Source organism: Phasianus colchicus, chromosome 1 (genome assembly GCF_987193195.1).
Source record: "Phasianus colchicus chromosome 1, bPhaCol1.hap1.1, whole genome shotgun sequence".
Taxonomy (NCBI): Eukaryota; Metazoa; Chordata; class Aves; order Galliformes; family Phasianidae; genus Phasianus; species Phasianus colchicus.
In genome coordinates, this window is record NC_143436.1 from 9,902,097 (window position 1) to 9,922,023 (window position 19,927).

The 19,927-nt window shown below is 38.8% G+C and overlaps 1 protein-coding gene across 1 annotated transcript in view; it reads left to right on the forward strand.

Annotated features, from left to right (window-relative positions):
* Window positions 1-4,742: 4,742 nt before the first annotated feature.
* Window positions 4,743-19,927, forward strand: part of SEMA3A (semaphorin 3A) — a 171,412-nt gene continuing 156,227 nt past the window's right edge. The window contains exon 1 of the mRNA XM_031591157.2: window positions 4,743-5,162. Within this exon, the coding sequence (XP_031447017.1) occupies window positions 5,051-5,162 (112 nt within the window). The 5' untranslated portion in view covers window positions 4,743-5,050. The remainder of the gene's footprint in view (window positions 5,163-19,927) is intronic.

A 19,927-nucleotide genomic window follows, 5' to 3' on the forward strand; every position in this document is an offset into this window, starting at 1 on the left:
GTTTATGTAGATTCAAGAGATTCATATAAGGCTACCAAATGCAATATAGCCCAAGGGAGAGCTGGGGAAAGACATGTCTAGACTTCTAACAGCAAGGATATTTCCAGGTCTAGGTGCTAGCTAGTGATCTTAGCAACTCTAGCTTGATAAAATGTTAACATTTACACCTTTGTCTGCTTTATGCTGCTGCATTTTAAGCAATTTTGCTCCGTGATTACTTCAGAACTGAAAAACTGCCACTTCACGGAATTTCAAATCGTTTAAGATCCAGGTGGAAGAAGCAATTTACATCTTGAACTAGTCTGATAATCATCAACACTGTTAAAGAAAATAATCCAATACTTAGTTCAGCAGATCTGGATATCACAAGTATTTATCTTCACCATACAGGCTTTTTATAGGTTTCTTTTTCTTTTCTTTTCCTTTCTTTTCTTTTTTTTTTTTTTTTTTTTTTTTTCTTTTTCCCTCATTGCATATCAAAGAGAAAAGAGTACCCTTGTCAGCCCAGAGGAGCAATGCTGTCAAATTGTCTCCAGGTTTAGGTTGTTGTCTAACATAGGCAAAGAATTTGAACCTAACTGTAGAGCTTCATCTATGCTGTCTTCAGAAGTGAGGCCAGCATCTACAGTTCTTCTGCATCTCTGCTTACTCAGCTTTTGACCAATGCCTGTTCATAATTCTTTCTGCTGTTAGCTTGCACTGTATCTGCATGAAAAGCAATACCCATGAGGATTATTTTATTATTATTATTATTATTATTATTATTGTCATCATCATCATCATCATGTTTCTGGAATGTCCCCACAGAAATGTCTGTAGCATCCCAAATAAAGAGTGGACATCTGTGACGTAAAAACAGAATATGTTAGCTGAGGTCTGGATCTTCTTAAAATAGGATTTTTTTTCTGAACTCAATGTGTTGCAAAACTGCATCCTGAGCGTCTCACACATCATATGACAAGCACATTTATTTATAATTGAGCTCTAGGCTGAGGCTCCTTTGGGCCAATAATTATTCAGTTATTCTAAAGTGTGTTACAAGTATCATTATGTATACAACTGGAACAATTTCAAAGGGACCCTGTGCAGAATTGTAAATATTCTGCTTATCAAGCAACTCACCTGCTATGGAAAGAAACAGCAAAGAGTATATCTGAGATAGAATTTCACATTTCCTTTGGGAATGTGTCCTATAAAGAGATTTTTAACATTCAAATACAACATGAGGGTTATTTTATTTTTGGTTGTTTTGTTTTGGTTATTTTGTTTCTCTTTTCTCTGATGTTGTCCAGAACATGCATAATAAACCCAAGAAATCTTATATTGCTAGTCAAGTACTGCCTATTGAATTTGGAAGCTGCTAATTCCTATGTGTTTTGAAGAAAAACCTGATTGTATCAATATAAACAAGTAATGACTCATCTGAGATACAGGAAACAATTCTGAAAACATGAGTACATTTTTAAAGCACACTGAAGATGTTCTTAGAGCAGCTAAGATTTTAAGAGCTTCTATGTGTAAAAATGAGAGCAGCAGCAAGAAAATTTGCAGTAATCATGAGTCAAGTAAGACTGTTTCTGTCTAATGAGAAGCATCAAATGATGCCAACTTTGTAAGTGTTTGAAAGAATAATTCTGCACAAATGGTCAATATTAAAAGCCCAGACACATCCAAGAAAAAGTTTTTTTATAGGATTTATCAACATGAACTTGTTGCACATATTAAAAGGCAGTATAAAAATCTCCAAATAATAATGACACACAGAATGAGACCAGAAACATTACACAGAACCCACAGGTGTCTATCTGGATTTTGGGAAGTAAAACACTGTATAGAATGTCATATAAATGCTGTTACAGAAAACAAAAAGCCTGCAACAGCTATGGGAAATGATGGAGAAGAACTGTTGTTTCTTTTGAACTCACAGAGTAATAATGGAATAATTAAGCTAAAAACTGTGGTCTTCTTCAGGGGCAAAGGATATTATTTGAAAAACCAAAGAAAGCTGGGATTTTACTTTCCCCTCCCTCCAAACTCAGCAGTTAGATCACTTTCAAAGGACCAAAGAAAAAAAGGTGAATGGTTTGTCATTTGAAAGTGAGTTGTTGCCGACCCTGAATTCCCAGAGTTGACGTTTCTGGCACTTGCTGTAAGCATGTTGGCCAAATAATTCCTTCCAAGCTGAGCCCAGTTTCGCCTTGGCAGAAGCACCATATGGCAATGGGTGTCTTCGAGATATAAAGCCTCTTCAAACACCACTGAAGTGCTGCCATTGCCCCTCTCCTTTTAAGGGGGTGTAGCATATGCTATCCTGACTAGCTGATTAGCACTACTTAGAGCTAAATAGCAGGAGGACGACCCAGAGGGTCAGATTTTACCCTTCTCTTTGGACTGGCATATTCCACAGAGGAAGGCAAAATGTGAGTTGTCTTACACATAAAGGATGCAAAGAGATAGCATCTCTCATCTCTCTTAAAATGATGTTCTATCTCTAAAAGCACAATCTTTGATAAGTTATGACTCATTGTATTTGATCCACATGTTTTCTGAACAAAATATATATTGGCTGGGGACCATGATTTATTTATTTGGTTGGTGGAAAATAGCCTGGAGTATCACACAGTCATTCTACACTAGAAAGATGCAATTTTATCTTCTTACTCTGTTTTCCTTACGCGAGAAAGAAAAAAAAGAAAGGTAGTTGAGTCTTCTTTATGCAACGAGAAATACATTGAGTGTAACAACATTGTAAAATGATGTGCTTTGTGAAGTCCTGAATATGGTGCACATTTTGTGTTTTGTTTCTAATTGTTTGCTGCCTACAAAAGGATAATTCATTAGGCCAATTCTCCAAATAATCTCAAAGCAACATGAATTCCTTTGCAGAGTGAATGTCTGTAGCAAGTAATCCATGGAAAACAGACAGGCATTCCTTGTCATTTTGGAGCTCTAATCCACTGCCTGGAGCATGAAAATGCTCAGGATAACAAGTGTGGGAATGACCAAAATCAACATTATTTTTGGATTTTATTTTCTTAACAATGCTGTTGGTCAATAGAGTTGCTGAATCTGTCAGATACAATGCCATGGGATTAATGAATTAAGCTTAGGAAGCAGAAGAATTTTTAAAAGAGAGGGGAAAAGCTCCTTCTTTTCCACTGGTGTGTGAATATTAAGGAATGAAAGCAGCAATGCCAGAATTTTCACTCTTGCTTTACCATAGCACCAAGTCTTGTTCTGCATGAGCCTTTACATTTTAATTAGAACCATACTGACACCCGCATTTGCAACTATGAACTTCAGCTTTAAAGTTAGGAATATTTCCTAGGCACTGACTTATTAGCTAGGTTTGACAACAGAAAATAGATGCTGTGTTCTGTAAAATTCAAAGTGTAGTGTGATCACCTTTGGTGGGATCAGACAACTGATTTTTAACCAAAGGAAAAAAAAAAAAAAAAAAAAAAAAAAAAAAAGAAGGGAAGAAATGTCACTTAGATGCTGCAGACATCACAGCACACTGACAGAGTTCTTATGGAAAAGTATAGAGCAAAATAAACAGAGGTCACCCCTCTCTCATGACGATAGTGCTTCGTAAAGGTTGATTTCCAACTTTTCTGTCGTTATTGCATGAGGAATTCAATACATGACATGTTTCAGTATCAGACACTACTTTTCAGATTTCATATTAAATCGACATTCAACTCAGAGAAGAAAATTTAATTAACCATCACTCAGGAAGGGGTTGTTCAGATGTGTGGGAGGGGAGAGTTTCAGTTTGCTTACATGTTTGTATTTACAGCTCTCTAACATTTAGAAGACCTCTGGGGATTTTATATGTCCTTTTGTTTAAACAAACAAAACTCTTTATCTGCCTTTACTGCATAAAAATATAAGGTTAAAATAATCAGAAATTTGAAGGTTTGGAACACTTTTAAGAATGCTTCAGAGAATCCTCCAATGTAATTTATAAGCCCCTCTAGACCTGTGCATGTCTCGAACTGACTGCTGGAGTGGGCTTTGCGAGGAATTTCTTCTGCGGAACCGGAGTAGTGCGGGAGGTGGGGAGGGTGGGAGGGTTGGAGCAACCTTCCCTAACAAGGCTTTAAAAGCTTCAGTGGTAAAGTTATGCTGATGGAATACTTCGTTACTTGTTTCTAGCTGGGAGCGACCCAAAGAGGATTATGTTATGGGCAGGAGATGTTATTTATGTGGGTAGCAACATTGTGGCTTGCGTTGTGCTGTTGTTTTTCAAGGGGGACGAACACCTTTTAATTAGAAGCATAAAATGAAATATTAACAGAAAACAACAACAACAACAACAACAACAACAACAAAAAAAAACTGGACGACGACATAAAATACCTCGTGAAATTTATAGCTCCTTGCTTTTCCCAAGCTCGCTGGAGGTTTCTGTTCCCTCCTCTCATCTCCGCCGCGATTTTTTTTCTTTTTTTTTTTTTCTTTGCATGTGTGCTGTGACAGCAGGGAAGGGGGGGGGGGGAAGAGGGGGGGTCGAGCTTCCCTGCGCTCCCATTGTCAGCCGCTCCTGGGAGCGCGGGGAGAGCCGGTGTCCCCCGCGTCTCTCCCTCCATGTGCGCGGGGAGCGCGGGGCTGCCTCGGCGCCGCGCCCGCCCCTCCCGCCCGGGACCCGCCCGCCGCGCGGGGAGCGGGGCGCCCGCCAGCCCCGGCCCGGCCCGGCCCCGGCCCCGGCCCCTGCCCCCGGCCCGCGCCGCCGCCCGCCCGCCGCCGCCCGCATCATGCCGCCCCCCCGCCCGTACGCCACTCGCGCCCGGGGGCTGCCTCCTTTTCCGGCCCGCGGCGTGTGCGTGAGAGGGGCTTGAAGTTACCCCGGAGGCGGCGGAGGAGAGACGCGGGGCCGGGGCGGCTGTTGGCGGCGGCGGGGCGCGGCGGGGCGCGGCGGGGCGCGGAGCCCACCCCCATCACCTGTTACCTCCGCTCCCCAGGTTGCCTGAAGTTCCCCGGCGGCGCCCGGCAGGACGGGGAGCGCCGCGGCTCCGGCTCGCAGGGACCCTACAGTGGCTGCTGCAGCATGGGCTGGCTCAGGGGGATTGCCTTGCTTTCCTTGGGAGTATTATTAGCAGGAAGAGTGAACTGCCAGCATGTGAAGAATAACGTGCCAAGACTCAAATTATCCTATAAAGGTAAGTCTGTTGTTCTCTCTTATTCTCGGATTCCCGCTCCTCCTTGCCCGGTCACCCTCCCCCCCACCCCGCCCGCTCCTCACCTTCCTCCCGGCTTTCCCTTATCTCTGGAAGGGGAAACTGTTGTATGGAGAAATTTCTGAGAAAACACTTAAAAAGCCACTCCGTGCTCCTATACCCCGCAGTTTGAGCACAAAGAGTTAGTTGCGTTTGCAGACAGGGACTGGGGATCGTGCTGATCCACGAAGAGTGTTTTCTGCCTTGTGCTATTCCATCGGACTTTACTCTTTAAAACGATGAGCCTGGCCGCTCCGCTCATCACTCGTTCTGGGCACGGAGTGCAGCCCCGGTACAGATCTCTTTCAGACAGGAATAGATGAAGCTTTATATTTTCCCTTTTTAGACATGAAGTGGTTAATTTTCAAGTCATGAATATTCAGACTGTACAAATCTGACAATCAGATGCCTAACATAAGCAGTAGATGGTGGGTTTGCCAAGAAACTATAAACTGAAAGGAGCAGATCAGTCCAGAACAGGGGGAAAGGACTGTTATGCACTGGAAAGCACTGCCTGTGGATGTTGAGTGCAGCGCGATTTATTTGATCTGAGGTTGTGTTTGGTGTAGTCTGATGCGTTTCATTAAAGATCACAGAGAAGGTGTAACTGAAGAAAGAGCTCTGAGATTACGTTAATGTGGAAATTGTGTAATACCACTCACGCTGCAATTGTCAGTAATTAACTTTTGTACCATATTGCTAGCATTAAGAGAGGGCTCTGAAGTAGGCAGATTCTTTTCTTCATCAGAGTAGTTCCTCTGTAAATACATTTTCAGGAGAATGCACAAAATCTGAAGAATATGTAACTGGGAAAGAAGACTGAAATGTAGGGGCTGTGGAGCATTGTTATTAAAAGGGTGTGTGTGTGTGTGTGTGTGTGCATTTTTCTCAGTAGAGCTGCCTTCTCATAATTCTCAGATTATTGGAGGTTGGGAGAAGGAGCAGCAGCTCAGATTCTGAGGGAACGGAGGAAAAGTATCACACTACAGTGGAAAAGAGTACATGTGTGTGCATGCCTGGTCAGAGATGTCAATCCTAGTTTACAGTATAGTGGCAGTACATCTCTTGCCAGTAGAAATACATTTCCTATTTTTTTTTTTTCTTTTTTTTTTGCATGCTGCAAATGAGAGGGGGAAAGTCCACTCTGATATGATGTCATTTTAATACTCCAGTTAAAATATATATATATATATATATTAACACCTGCAAAACTTGGATGCATTGTATGCAATAAATACATGTGCACAATTTTATTAAAGAATACTCATATGCATATTTGTGTGTGTTTAAACATGAATGGATTTATCTGAAAAGAAGAGTTAAAGGGATTCAGAATGTGTTTGTTTAGTTTTCATAAGAGAAGCCATTTCTATTTTACACAAAATTGTATATTATGAATAATGTAGACTTCTACATAACTACATGTCAAACAAAATCATTAAAAACCTCTTAATTGCTTCCAAACTTTCACAATCATGCCTAAACTAAGATTAGTCCATAGAAGCATTAATCCTATAAAAATATCCTGTAAAGGGGTTTAATGGCTAATTAATTATTGTTTATTATTTTTCACCCTTTTAAAGTTTATTGATGGATCAGGTCTGCTCCCCCCTCTTGCACAGGCTGATGTTAGAAACCAAAGGATGGCCCAATCTGGTTGGCAGTCGTTTTTTATTCCAATGCTACTGTATCCATATGCAATTTATCAACATTTTGCTACTCCGCTGATTGGTTGCTTTCCAGTTCAAGCCTTACTGGGCAAAAAGGTCTAATTCTCATTTTGCAAGTATATCAGACAACAAATTTTGATATAAAGCCAGTCCTATATGCACACAACAGGAAACAGAAAGAAGCATTGACACTGTTTTTGTAACTGCTGGATCGCTGTAAAAAGATAATGAGTTCAAATGCTGAGCAACCCTGCTTCCTCCCTAGCAAAGAAAGTAAACACATGTTTAATTCAAAGCAAGTTAAAGTTAAGTCTGAAGACTTACAGGAATTCTCACTCTGGCCTTTGATTCATATGTGTACTTAATCACATATTTGACTTAAAACATGTGTAACCCTAAAAATCAAATGAGACCACTCACATGCTTAACGTTAAGTACCAGTGTAAATGCTTGGCCAGGTCAAGAGGAGCGTGTTGCATGTGCTGCTGCATTGATCCCTCAGAATAGGGATATCATTATTAGCCAGGGGAAACTAAGCCTTATCAGCTGGTGCTGTTCAAGACAAATTTTCCTTCCAGCCTAGTGCACAGATAAATGTTAATACTTTGGCTAGGAACAGCTTGGAGAGCTGTAGGTATTGAAAATATGTCTTTCAGGCACTCTCTGAATACCTTACATGCTAATATGCATATCAGGGTATACCTCACTGCTGGGTGGTGCTACATGATTTATCTCTATCCAAGCTCCTTGCCATTAGGATAAGAAACTCCCCAGTCACTGATCAGTTCTGCCTCTCTTTATAGAACTGTGGTTGAGTAAAATAAGACTGAGGATATTAAAAAGAATAGGTGGGGTGTAAAGTATGACCCAAGTGACTTCTCTTTTCAGTGGCTGTCATTGTTCTTTAACATGCGTGCTTGTATTTTTTTTTTTTTTTTTTTTTTTTGTCTAAACAAATACCTTGGAGCTAATTGTGGATGCTTTACTTCAAAAGAAAAGCAAGGATGCATTTTAACTTCTTGTTTTTTTTGACTGCTGGATGTCAAACATGGTTAAAAAGCTCAGGCATTTGCTTTAAAAGTTAGTGAAATGAGTCATGAAGGGTTAAAGCCCTGCCAACCCTGATTTCCTATGGTCACTTGTTTTCAAAGGTCCAGCATTAGCTCTGCCATTTCCCAGGTTGCTGGACAGAAGTTTCGGTGAACTCCCATTTTTGCTTCCTCTTAACTTCTTGTCACTCAGTCTTGTAGCAGATTTAGAAGCATCCTACAGGGCACACTGCAGATAGGAAGGGGAAGGGAAGGTGTGTAAATGCATATATTAAGGCCACGTCTGCGGCCTGAAAAGGTTCTTTCTGTTTATTGTAAAACAGAACTCTGGTTATTTGGCTTACATCACCTTGATTTTGAGGTGTATTAAAGGAAGGAAATTTGAGGAGAGCATTGGGGAAATCCTTGTTCAGCTCAGGTCTGTGGAGAAACTCCTATTCAGTAGCTCCAAGCATTTTCCTCTCAGTGCATGGATTGGGAAGGTTTTACAAAGATGATATGTGTCTCTTTATTTCATTCAAAGAGAATTAATATGATTAAGGGACTGATCCAAAGCTCACTGAAGTCAGTCAGTTCTAGATCATAGCCAAACAGCTATAAAACTGAAAGCTCAACTGAGCCCCTCAACATTAGAGGTCCTCTATATGTGTCCTTCAAAGATTTTGTGTCTTTATTACAGAGTTAACAAGAAGCACTATTGTTGATATGCCAAATGTAATGGAATCTTTCCTTAAAATGTGATGGCTTTTTGTTGTTGTTTTTTTAATTGAATTGGCTTAACTCTCAACACTGTAAGTCTCTATGCTGTGTCACCAGGTCACAGATTGTGTTCGGGAAACTTCTATTGAACAGAGAGTTATCAGAAAGATGGTGACCAAGTCGAGTGTGCAAAGTTTAAAACAATAAATACAGCCTTAACTCCAGATGGATTTTTTTTGCATCGTTTATTGTTTCTTATTTTCTTTTGCTGTCCTCTGCATGGGGGGAGTTAATGTCACAAGCAGAGACAGAACCATTGACAGTAACACTTAAATATAAACATATAAGTCCCAAAAAAAGAGTTTCCATTAACAGTTCCTTGATTTACAGATTTTTCCTTAAGCAGCCCCAGTTTTTGTCTCCACATGAGTAAAACTTGTGAACCCGACTTTCTCAAATCCATCTGTTGCATCCTATTTTTCTGCTGAAAATTACTAAATGCTGTAAGTATGTTTTGTAAGAGTACATGTGTGGTTCTTCTTTGTTATTGTTGCTCAATTGGATACATATTACTTGAGAACAAATAAGTGGAAAAGCATTGCACAGATTTAGCTCTATTAGTCCCTGGCTCCATTTCAAGTCATATTAAAAATAAGTGTTTTGTTTAAAATTGGAGTGATAGTAAGAACTGCTCCTTCCTTGACGTACAGTTGATTTACATCTTTATGTGATGGATTTTTATACGGACGAAATCCTGGCCCCTGCAAGAGAAATGGCAAATCTTCTGCCTGATTCAATCAGTGCAGCACATTGTGACGAGGGAGGAATGACACTGCTCTGAATTACCTGTATGTATGCCAGGGTAAATGTGATATTCGGTTTAGGTTACTGACCTAGTTGGGTTGTAGCTGATGACCTGCTGGTAGGTTTGACTGTGGTTTTTCCTTTCAATCAAACTCTATAAATCACAATTCAGTAACTCCATAAATATGGAGAAAGCAGGGCAGAGTGGGAGAAGGACAAGGGAGAGGAACCTCAGCCAGCACAGGCTATCTTGAGCTGGGACCACTATTTAAGTTTGTCTCAGATTTCAAAGTATCTCTTTAAAAAGCTTCATGCTTAAACTCAGAGATAAAAGCCTCTCTAACATCCTTGAAAAGGAGAAGAAGGGCAGCCTAGATTTGGTAAGAAGACTGGGAAGGAAGGCAAGCAGGAGATGCTGTTAGGCTCATCACACTGCTCAGCTTCCACTACTCCTGCACAGGGTTTCTGCATTGCCTGGCACTCTGTGTCCTTGCCATTATCTCAGTGCAGGCTGGAAGCAATGAAGACATCAGATGCAACCATAGATTTTGTCAGACTTTTTTTTTTTTTTTTTCTTCTTTCCCCATAAATGTTGAGTACTTTGGAGAAGCTCTGTGTGTTGCTCTATCTTGCCTTGCTTGAGTGGGGTCTTTATGAGACATGGGAACTGTTAGGAGAGACCATAGAACAACCCAAATGAATCTTGCCTGCCTCTGTCATGTCCCACACGTTGAATGTAGGGAGAAGCTGATAAAGAAAATGCCTAAGCTCAGATCTTGCCTATATAGGGAAATTTTCAGCTCACTAATTAGGGCCTGTAACACACAGAGTAATTGGAACAAGGAGGGTGAAAACCTAGCCCAACATTTCATTTTGCATTTCCAACTTTCCCATTTCATTCCAGTGGAAAAAGTGGTTTCTGAATTACAGAGCCTCCCTTTTCTGAGAAGCTGAAGTTCTCTATAATTCTTTGTGCTGTAGGGATTGCAAATGACTAAATTGTTCATGGCAGGTGCTGTACTGACAGCAGTGGACAGTCTGCTTTTTAGCTGTGTACAAGGTGTGCAGCACTTACCCCTGCTGTTTATTACAGCAGCTTTAAAACTCTCCTAGCAAACAATTTAAACATCTGTATTTTCACTGAGTTCAATGGATCTGCTGATACATAAAGTGTTTCTAAAAATCTGCTTCTGTGCTTGAAGTCTTTCTGATCAGGACTGAAACATCTACCTGTTTGTTTGCTTGCTTTTTTTTCTTTTTCTTTTTTTTGCATGTATTTATTCCATAAAACTTAGCAAATCAATATTTAAAATAAGAAACCCAGTCTTTGCAGGTTGCTACAATATAAATGGATTATTTATGATAATCTCTTCTGAATATGCATCTACATATACAGAAAGAACTTACATGGAGCTCCATCCAAGAAGAAACCACTGAATGATTTGTATTTTCAGTTCTTTCTTTTTGCTTGGAAGTGTGTTTCAGGCTTTATTTAATGCATGGCTGTAATCTGATCCTTTTATTATGATTTAGGTTTGACTAATCACTGGTTCACTGTACAACCTTTAGTGCCCACAACTGGTATTAAGGAGACATCAATTTATTTACTCCTGGGCCACAGGCTTTTTGTCTTACACATACCTGGAAGATAGCAATAGAAGCACAGGTAATGCAGAGTTGTTCCAATATTTTGAACATTTTCTATATCAGTCGAAGCCTGGCTTGACCCTGAAGGAAAATCATATCTTTACCTGGGGCAGTGCCTGAGTGATGGAGAGGAAAACAAATCCTTTTGAGTGATGTCAATGGTTGTGACATTTTCCAGTTGTTTGAAAGCTAAAAAGGATAAGACTGTCTTCAGGCTCCCACATGTTCTTTTTTTTTTTTTTTTTTTTTTTTTTGAGGAAATATGTGGGGTAGATCCCATCAGTTCTATGTCAAAATTTTAAATGGAAGTTCTGTAGCTCATCCTGGTGCACTTGTTAATTAAGGTTACATGTGAAAGTTGCTGCTGGTGTTGTGCTGCGGCTGGTGGGCGATTCAGCAAATTCCTTCCCTTGCAGGATTAAAGCTCCCTTCAGGAATGTCTGCAAGTTCACGGTCCTCCCACATAAAGCCTTCATATAGGTTAGCTGCTCTCTTGCAGTAACAGCTGTGGATGTTGAGAATAACTGCAGGGATCGTACATTTACTTGACTTTTCCTATTTTTTTCCAAGTGGGACAGTGCCCCAGTGCACAAGAGAAAGGGATGGCCACAGCTGTTTAGAGCATCAAAAATCTTAAGAGTGCTGTAGCCTTTCTCCTGCACAGTAGGAGTTCTCTGCGGTATCTTTCTCTCTCTTTTTGACTGACTATGTCAGTCACATTAAGCTCTTGTTACTGTCAATGGGTGGAGAGGGGAACCTCCAGAGAGCTAATCTTGGGCTAGGCACACTGAATGAGACTTTAAGGGCGCACATCACTCTTCAGTGACTGGAAAGGAAATTAAGCTCCTTGTTCATTCATTTAGGTTTTTTTTCTTACTGAGAGGATATCAAAAGAAGGTACCAGTTAAATGCTGTGGAAGAATTTAGGCTGTTTCTTGATCTCAAAACAGTCAAATTTGAGAATGTGTCTCTGTCTAAATGAACATTTAAAGCTGTTAAAAATCTAACTGCCAAAACCTATGTATGCCCTCAGTCTCTGATCTGGAGGTCACCTGCGATTCGATCTAAATTTGCATCAAGCTTTCAGTCACAGTGAGAAATTTACAGTACTACTAAATTCTTCATTGTTCTTAAAACAATTCCCTAACTTACATTTCCCATGTCTCTCCTCCTTAATAAGCTTGTTCCAAATCTAGTGACACATGTTGCAAGTGACTGTCTGGGGCTGCAGAGCTTTACTAATTTAATAGCTTAATCATTCAGAGCTTTCAATAAGCTGTCCCCTGATCAGTTCCACTACTTTCTGAAGGTTTCTAATCTTTAAATAAAAAATATTTTCAAGACCCAATTTTGTATCAGATGGTTTGTATCAGATGGTTTGTGAATATGCAAACGTGCATGTACAATCTAAAGGACAGGTGCCTGAACACTCAGTCTTCCCTTTTTCAGTTGACCTATTTCATTAGTGAATGCAGGATGAAACCTAATTTAGGTTCATTTCTAAAAATTCTAAGTTTGACTTACACTTTTGGGGATTCTTTTCTCACCTTGGTGACTGCAAATTCTCCTTGAGCTGGACTCATCTATAGAAATCCGTGCAATGCGTGAGCATTACTTTCTGTCACATTTCATTTTCATCCTTTGCTGCTTGATAGCCAAACATGGGAAAGTCAAAAGTTTTTAACATTCTTCTAATGTTTTAAAATTGTTTGACACATGTTGGGCTGCTTGCTTATCTCTCCAGCTGAATGTTGCAGAAACATTAGAAGTGAGCAGTCAAATAAAATTCTCGTCTCTTATAAATATTTTCGTGCAAAGTTGGATCTTGCAGGGAACAATTCGAGGAATGAAGTAGTTATTTGCTTTCAACTTGTGCAAGGAAGAAAAAGAAAATTCTCCTTTACTCTCCACTCTAATGAAGCAAAGCTCATGTTGGTTCTGACGGCCCCTCTTGGCTCCTTTTGAAATTCCAGCCTTGTGTGAGAAAAGGACACAAAAAAGCTCTGTGAGATAATTTAAAGGATTTAGAGCTGCCTTTCAAAGGGGAGGGGTTGGTGGCCTTTTCTAGAGGCAACAGAGGATAAATACAGCTCACAAGCATCCAAAAGAGCTGCAGAGAGTGCAGGATACAGCTTTCATCAGCAGCTGACACCGGAATAGCTATCCTTTGGTATACACAGATCTGACACCTGGCACGGAACATAGTGAGGTCTCTTAAGATGAAGGAAAGATTTGGAGGTGTTAATGTTAGTTTTACTTCCTTTATGGATTTCCCAGTGCAACTTTACTACTTTTTACATAAACATGTAGTCTAAAATGGCTCTGACTCCTGGTAGAGCTCTTTTTCTCCAAACACAACAAAATTCATATCAGCAATGATGAGTATTGGTCTGTAATACCTATAGCTTAAGCTGATCTCATCCCCATCATGCAAGACACTGTATACATCTCTGTTCTGCTAGCCCTATATGATAGCTATAGCATTCTTTCAGTTAATGGGAAGGACAGCAGAAATATCTTTTTGTGGATAACAGCAAGAAAATTTTATCTTCCAGATTACTTTCTCATATTCTTCACTAATACAGCAAATGAACAGCTACATCAAGACTTCTTGTTCCAACACCTTACAAACAACAATATAAATGAATTTTTGAATTGCACAATCAGGAAATCACTTTATTTTTAAATTGCTGATCTTCCAGGATGTATCAGAGACCATCAAGTGAGTGCAAATGTAAATTCAGACATACAGGAAGGCATGTTAACATTTTAAAAGAACCCTTGTTATCACTTATCTGAAATGTCCTAAACATCAACAAGACAGTATTTGAAGGATGTTGGTTGTATGGTTATCAGTATGGTAACCTTTCCCCCACACTGCTGTTCAAAATATGTATTCTCAGTCATACATAATGTAGTCATAATAACTGACCTCAAAGAAATGGGCAAGCAAGATTTCATCTCATGAGCAAAGATTTAGAAATTTGTAAAATTTGAAAGAATATTCCATATAGCTCTTCTTAAAGGAATGTTTTGAAAGTAAAAATAAGAATGACTGTTGGAAATTTTGTTTTTCTTTGCACTCCGGAGTATAGAAAACAAAATTTACATAAATTTATCATTCTAACTTTTCAGATTTTTCCAGACCCTTTTTTCCATCTGTGATGTTTTACTCCGTACAGGGAACAGTAGTCTACTGAGTATTTTACTTCCTTTTCTGACATCCCTTTTCAATTTTGCATCTTTCATCATTCTTCTAACACCCATAGCAACTCTTTAGTGGACAACAGTCATGCAAATTAGGAAAGTTTTTTTAGCCTCACCCACAAGTGGAAGTTGGAGGTTAACAGAAACCCAACACCATGGCCGAAGGTACACAGGAAATCCGTACTGTAACGGGAATGAAAGAAAACACCATAAATGTGAAATCCTATTAATTCTTTGGCTCTTCTCTGTCAGCTTCTTCACCTGCGAAGTGATATTAAGTAATCTCATGAGGAATTGCTCAAGGTCAGAGACTTGCTGTGCTTATTCAGCACTGTATCCACTCTCAGAATAATTTCATTAATATATATATTCAAAATTCAGCCAGAACTTAGTTTTGATCAACATACAAAGACCTTACAGGTATATTAAAGTCATTACAATAATTATATTCACCACTCTGCTTGTTTGTAACATGAAACACATGCCTGTTATCCAGAAAAGCCATATAAATTAATGCAATTTAGATATTCCAGATGATTCTATGTAGGATAACTTCACAATATTTTTTGGAGTTTCTACCTTTATTTCACACTAAATACACTGTGAAGGTGATTACAGATGGCTCCATCTGAAGAAATGTATGTTTAGTCTTTGTAATTCTGTCTACAGAAGTATGTGAGAGCTTGCAAGAACCTGGCCTGGTTCTGTAAGTTCAAACTAGACCTCTCCTTTTTACTTTTGTAACCATAGCAGAAAATCAACTTTAAAAACAAAGGGAGAGTAAGATAATGCTTTTTTTGTGTTTTTTTTTTTTTTTTTTTTTTTTTTTTTGTATGTGTGGGTGTGCTTATCAGACAAAACTAAAAACCTTCAGACACTTCCCTTTCTACTCAGTCCGAACATATCTTAACAGAGGTGCCTAATACTCCTCTGCTCTTACATGCATATGTGCTTACCAAGAGATTCTGGACTCTAAACTTCTTTTTCTTTCCATACACAGCCCTTTTTCTCATTCTCCATGCCCCATGCTTTCCAGCTATCTCCAGGAGAAGAGCATCCCTTCTCTATCACTGGGGAAATATTTGGTAATCAGCTCAGTCAGATATAATTGCCTGTCATTTGTGACTTGCTTATTGGAAAACTATAGCCTAACAGCCTTAGTTCAAATCTCATAATGAGGATTAACTGCTATAATAAATTCATAAAGAGAATTATGCATCTCTATAAGATTCCTAGAATAAATAAGAGATCGCCTGTTCCCCCTGTCATCCTGGCCTCTGTGAAGATAAAATTGGTTGTTCGTATATTCCACATATCTTATATGGGACATGTAAATTTTACCTTTAGTGAACTAACACGAGGAATTTCTTTGCTTTGCTTTTATGTTTTCTCATGCCACTTACATGATGTCATGGATGCTTTGAATAACATTCTTCTTCCACAATACAATACCAATTTTCATGCTATTAATTAAGGAATACAGAAGAGAGACATATATGGTTTTGGTGAGGCAAAATTCTGTAGTCTGTCTTGTTAGACTAAGATATCTTATCAAAGCATGTTTTTTGTGTTGCTTTGGTGATGCTAGAAAAGCTAAATTCAATTCCGGAGGCTGCCATTCAGATCATCAGAAACCAGCACAAAAGATTCAGTTTACTGAAGTAAAGAAACTTTTGCATTTGCTTCTCATTATCAAATCTCATGTGTACTATTAATCTATATTAGAAATTTTAAGCGATCAGCAATTATCCTCATGTAAATCAAATATAACTTCATTAAATGATTGTGTCTGCAGTGGTGCAAGAGAGAAGGGAATTAGACCACTGATACTGCTAATTGACATTGCTCCAAAGAGAATGAGGACAAGACTGAGCAATACACCTTCTATATTCTAACATTATTTGCATAGATGAGTCTATAAGCAGCTTTTTAAAGGACATTTCTCATAATTGCCATTCTCTTAAAACTTTTTTTCTGTCAGTGTGTAGGAATATGACAAATGCTGAATTTTGTTTCACTGAAGGTTCACCACCATTACTATGCATACAAACTATTTTACCTTATGCCAGACATATGGTAGTGATCAATGTATGTAAATTGTATGAGGAGAAGTGAAATATGAATTTTTAGGCTAGGAAGCATGTACTCGTTTCTCGTTATAAGACACTGGAACTTTAATTCTTAAAACAAATTTTCTTTGAAAATAAAAGCTAGTGAGCAGGAAGAGTAGCAATAATTTTTGATAATCACCATGAAAGGACAATATTGTCCTGAGCAGAGCAACTCAGTTAGATTCTTTGGACATCAAGATTTAGCAGAGAATTGCTTGCATGTGCAAGCCAAAAGATGAGCCTTTGGTGTGCAGAGATGAAGAAATGAGCTGCTATGGGACACTTTTTAGTGAGTCCATATGATGGGCAAGTGCTCAGCAGCACAACTCAAGTTTTCCCAAACGTAATGTTTTAACAGAAAGGTATATTCTGTTCACTTTCACCCCTAGACATCATATTCATGCATCCATCATGCAGTGAATTCAACCTATTCTAAAAAATCAGGTTTTCTTGAGAGTCTGATTTGTTTTGTTGGATGCCAACTGATGGAGAAAAAAAACATAGTTTAAATCAGTTCTGCCTTTCAAATACTTTTCAAAATTGCTCTCTCTCAGCCCATCCTTGAGAAACTGATTCCAGTTTTGTGACGATAATGCATTCACTTTGTACTCAAGTTTTTCTATTCCATTCCAAGAAAGTTTTTTTTTCCTCATTGTTTCTTTTTCTTCTTTTTTTTTTTTCTTTTTTTTTTTCTTTTTTTTTTTCTTTCCATATTCAGTACTTCGGAGTAGGAAACTAATCTAGAGTCTGACAGGCCTTTATTCTAAGGTATTGTCATATTTTTCAATCTGAACTGAAAAATGGACAGATCACTGGGTTTCATAAATGTGCTGAGAAGCTGTCAAAGCTCTTATTTGCATGTGAATGGTCAGCCGAGATAGAAAGAGAGATATGTAAATAATTCTGCAGCTAGCTCCTGACAAAGATCGTTGCATTTCAAAGTGCTGTGAAAAGCAGTACCATAAAACTTCAACCTATTCACAGGTATGGAAACTCCCATGCCTTAAATAGATTTATTGTAATGATGACCATTTGGGGAAAAGTGAATCTTACAAAGCAAGATCAAGTCTTCCACAACTATACATTTTCTGCTTCTTTTAATATATATTAAAAAAAAAAAAAAGAAAAAAAAAGAAAAAAAAAAAAAGTATATAAGCTTAAACCTTCTCTTCCTCCCAAAGGGGGAAGGGAGTGGGAAGGGGGAAGAATAGAAAGAAATAATAAAGGAAGAACAAGATCTGAGAGGTAAGCAGATGTAGGCCTTCACTGAAGAACCAGAGGAAGGGTGGAAGGAACATAAAGGATATGAGTATTATTCTGAATCGTGTCTGTCAGTGTCTGTTCCAAGAGACATTCAAAATAATTCATTACTTGAATCTGGTTTACATAGCACTCAGCATTTCACTATTCTCCACTGCTGCACTTCAATATGTGTTTAACTAGGTAGGGTAGGTAGATGGTTTAGTTTAATGCTAAATGTATCCTTCAAAAGATGCAGTTCTTCATGCATGTGGAGGAGCAAAATAAATGAAAATAAACAGTAGAAGAACGAGGAACATGGAGTAAAATAAAAATCTTAATAGGCTCTGTGCCAGACAGTTTTCTATATGTTTTATTGTACTTTATGTCTGCTTAGAATTGGCACGTGTATATATGGAGAGAGAAAGATTTAGTAAGCCTTTCATGCCTGAAACAGCTCCAAAAACTGTGATTAGGCAGGCACAAATGGTTCCAAAGTAAAGTTCACCTCAGAAAGTGATGTGAATTATGTACCTACCTGTTAATCATAAGATAACGTGGGACTGTTGCTGTAGTTTACCTAGCAGTAATCATTTTCCTTGATATTATTTTATAGTTTCCATCTACTTACCTCAAAATACCATGATGTATTTCATTCCAGCTCCATAATTCAGTAAATAGCTTGTGTCACTCCTGTAATCATTTATAGCACACATTCTCTTTCTCAAAAAGATTCTGTGCACTAATTTGATCTGGTTAAATTATGCTGAAAAGGATTCACAGAAACAAAGTTAAATGCAATTTCATTCACTGAATTTAGAAAGGGCAATTATTCAAAGGCTCTGGGATTTGCTAAATCACACTAATATTCCTGTAACAAAATGTGATTTGTCTGAGTACTTATGAGGAGATTAAAAATGAAAATAAAAGAACTGATGTTACAAACTCCTACTCACACGAGTAGTCCCATTGATTTTAATATACATGGCACGCTGGAGTGAAGTGCCCTTTTGGGAGGCTATGTACGTTCTTCTTCACATGTGGAATAATAATCCAGAAAAAAAAAACAAAACAAAACAAACAAAAAAAAGCAATTATTTGGAACACTTGAAATTGTTGAGCTTTGCCCAGTGAATGGGAAGAAATGAGGCAAACACTATTCAATATGTTGTTCTGTTTCCAAATTAAATAGTTTTTATCCAGTAACAGTCTCTCTTGATTCTACTTATCCCATAGATCCACACTGCTCTAAAATACCACAAGAAGAGCATTCTTTGCCTTGCTGTGTTTTGGAGGATCCTCATGTCCAGCGGGACACAAAAATGTCAAGTGAAGTCTCCACAGCAACTCTGGCTCAGTCTGGTGGATCTTTGAGTCATTTTTGGGATGTGTATCAATGTCAATTAATTTTTTTTTTTAAATGTCAAAGCAAGTTTAAACCAAGTTTGTGAGCAATGGAATACATTGTATCTTACTTTATCTCAGTTTTCCCTTCTAAAGGCCTTTCATTTCAAACATTCTACGTAGAATTCTGTCTGTGTACATAACATAGAGCACAAATTAGACGCAAGTCAGCCTTGAAGCTGTTCCACTGATTTTAGCATAGTAACTTTAGATAAGTAATACTTCAGTCTTACAATAGATTTTCCGTAATGAAATTGTTCTGTTTCAGTAACCATTCCCATATCTTTCTGAAGAGGTCACAGCCTTGTGGAAACTTTTGTCTGTTACTGGAGCAGTGCTTACTCACTATAGCTATAGCTTGAGGCACTTTGAGTGAAAGTTGCTTCTGCCTGCTTCTCACATGAGCTAATATGAAAGGACCCAAGAGCTCTTCTCCATAGCGGGAGACTCCAGAGCTGCTTTCCTGCCACTCTAAATAGCTGCTAACACTAGCAGATGGGCGAGGAATCCCTGCTCCTTTTCAAGCTTCAATCTGACGAAGTGGGCCTGCCAGCACGGGCCATGTGCTCCCTCACTCCATACGTATTTTCAGAGGTCTCTTGGAACACTTTGCAGAAGATCAAGAGAAATCTCAACCTCTGAGATTTATCAGATGTATCAGTGAGGATGGTAAGGCACTGGAACAGGTTGCCTGGAGATATGGTGGATGCCCTGTCCCTGAAGGCTTTCAAGGCAAGACTGGATCAGGCCCTGGGCAGCCTTATCTAGCTGTGCATGTCCCTGTTCATTGCAGGGGAATTGGACTAAATGACCTTTAAAGGCCCCTTGCAACTCTAAGGATCCTGTGATTCTATGATTCTATCCATTTATGGAGAATT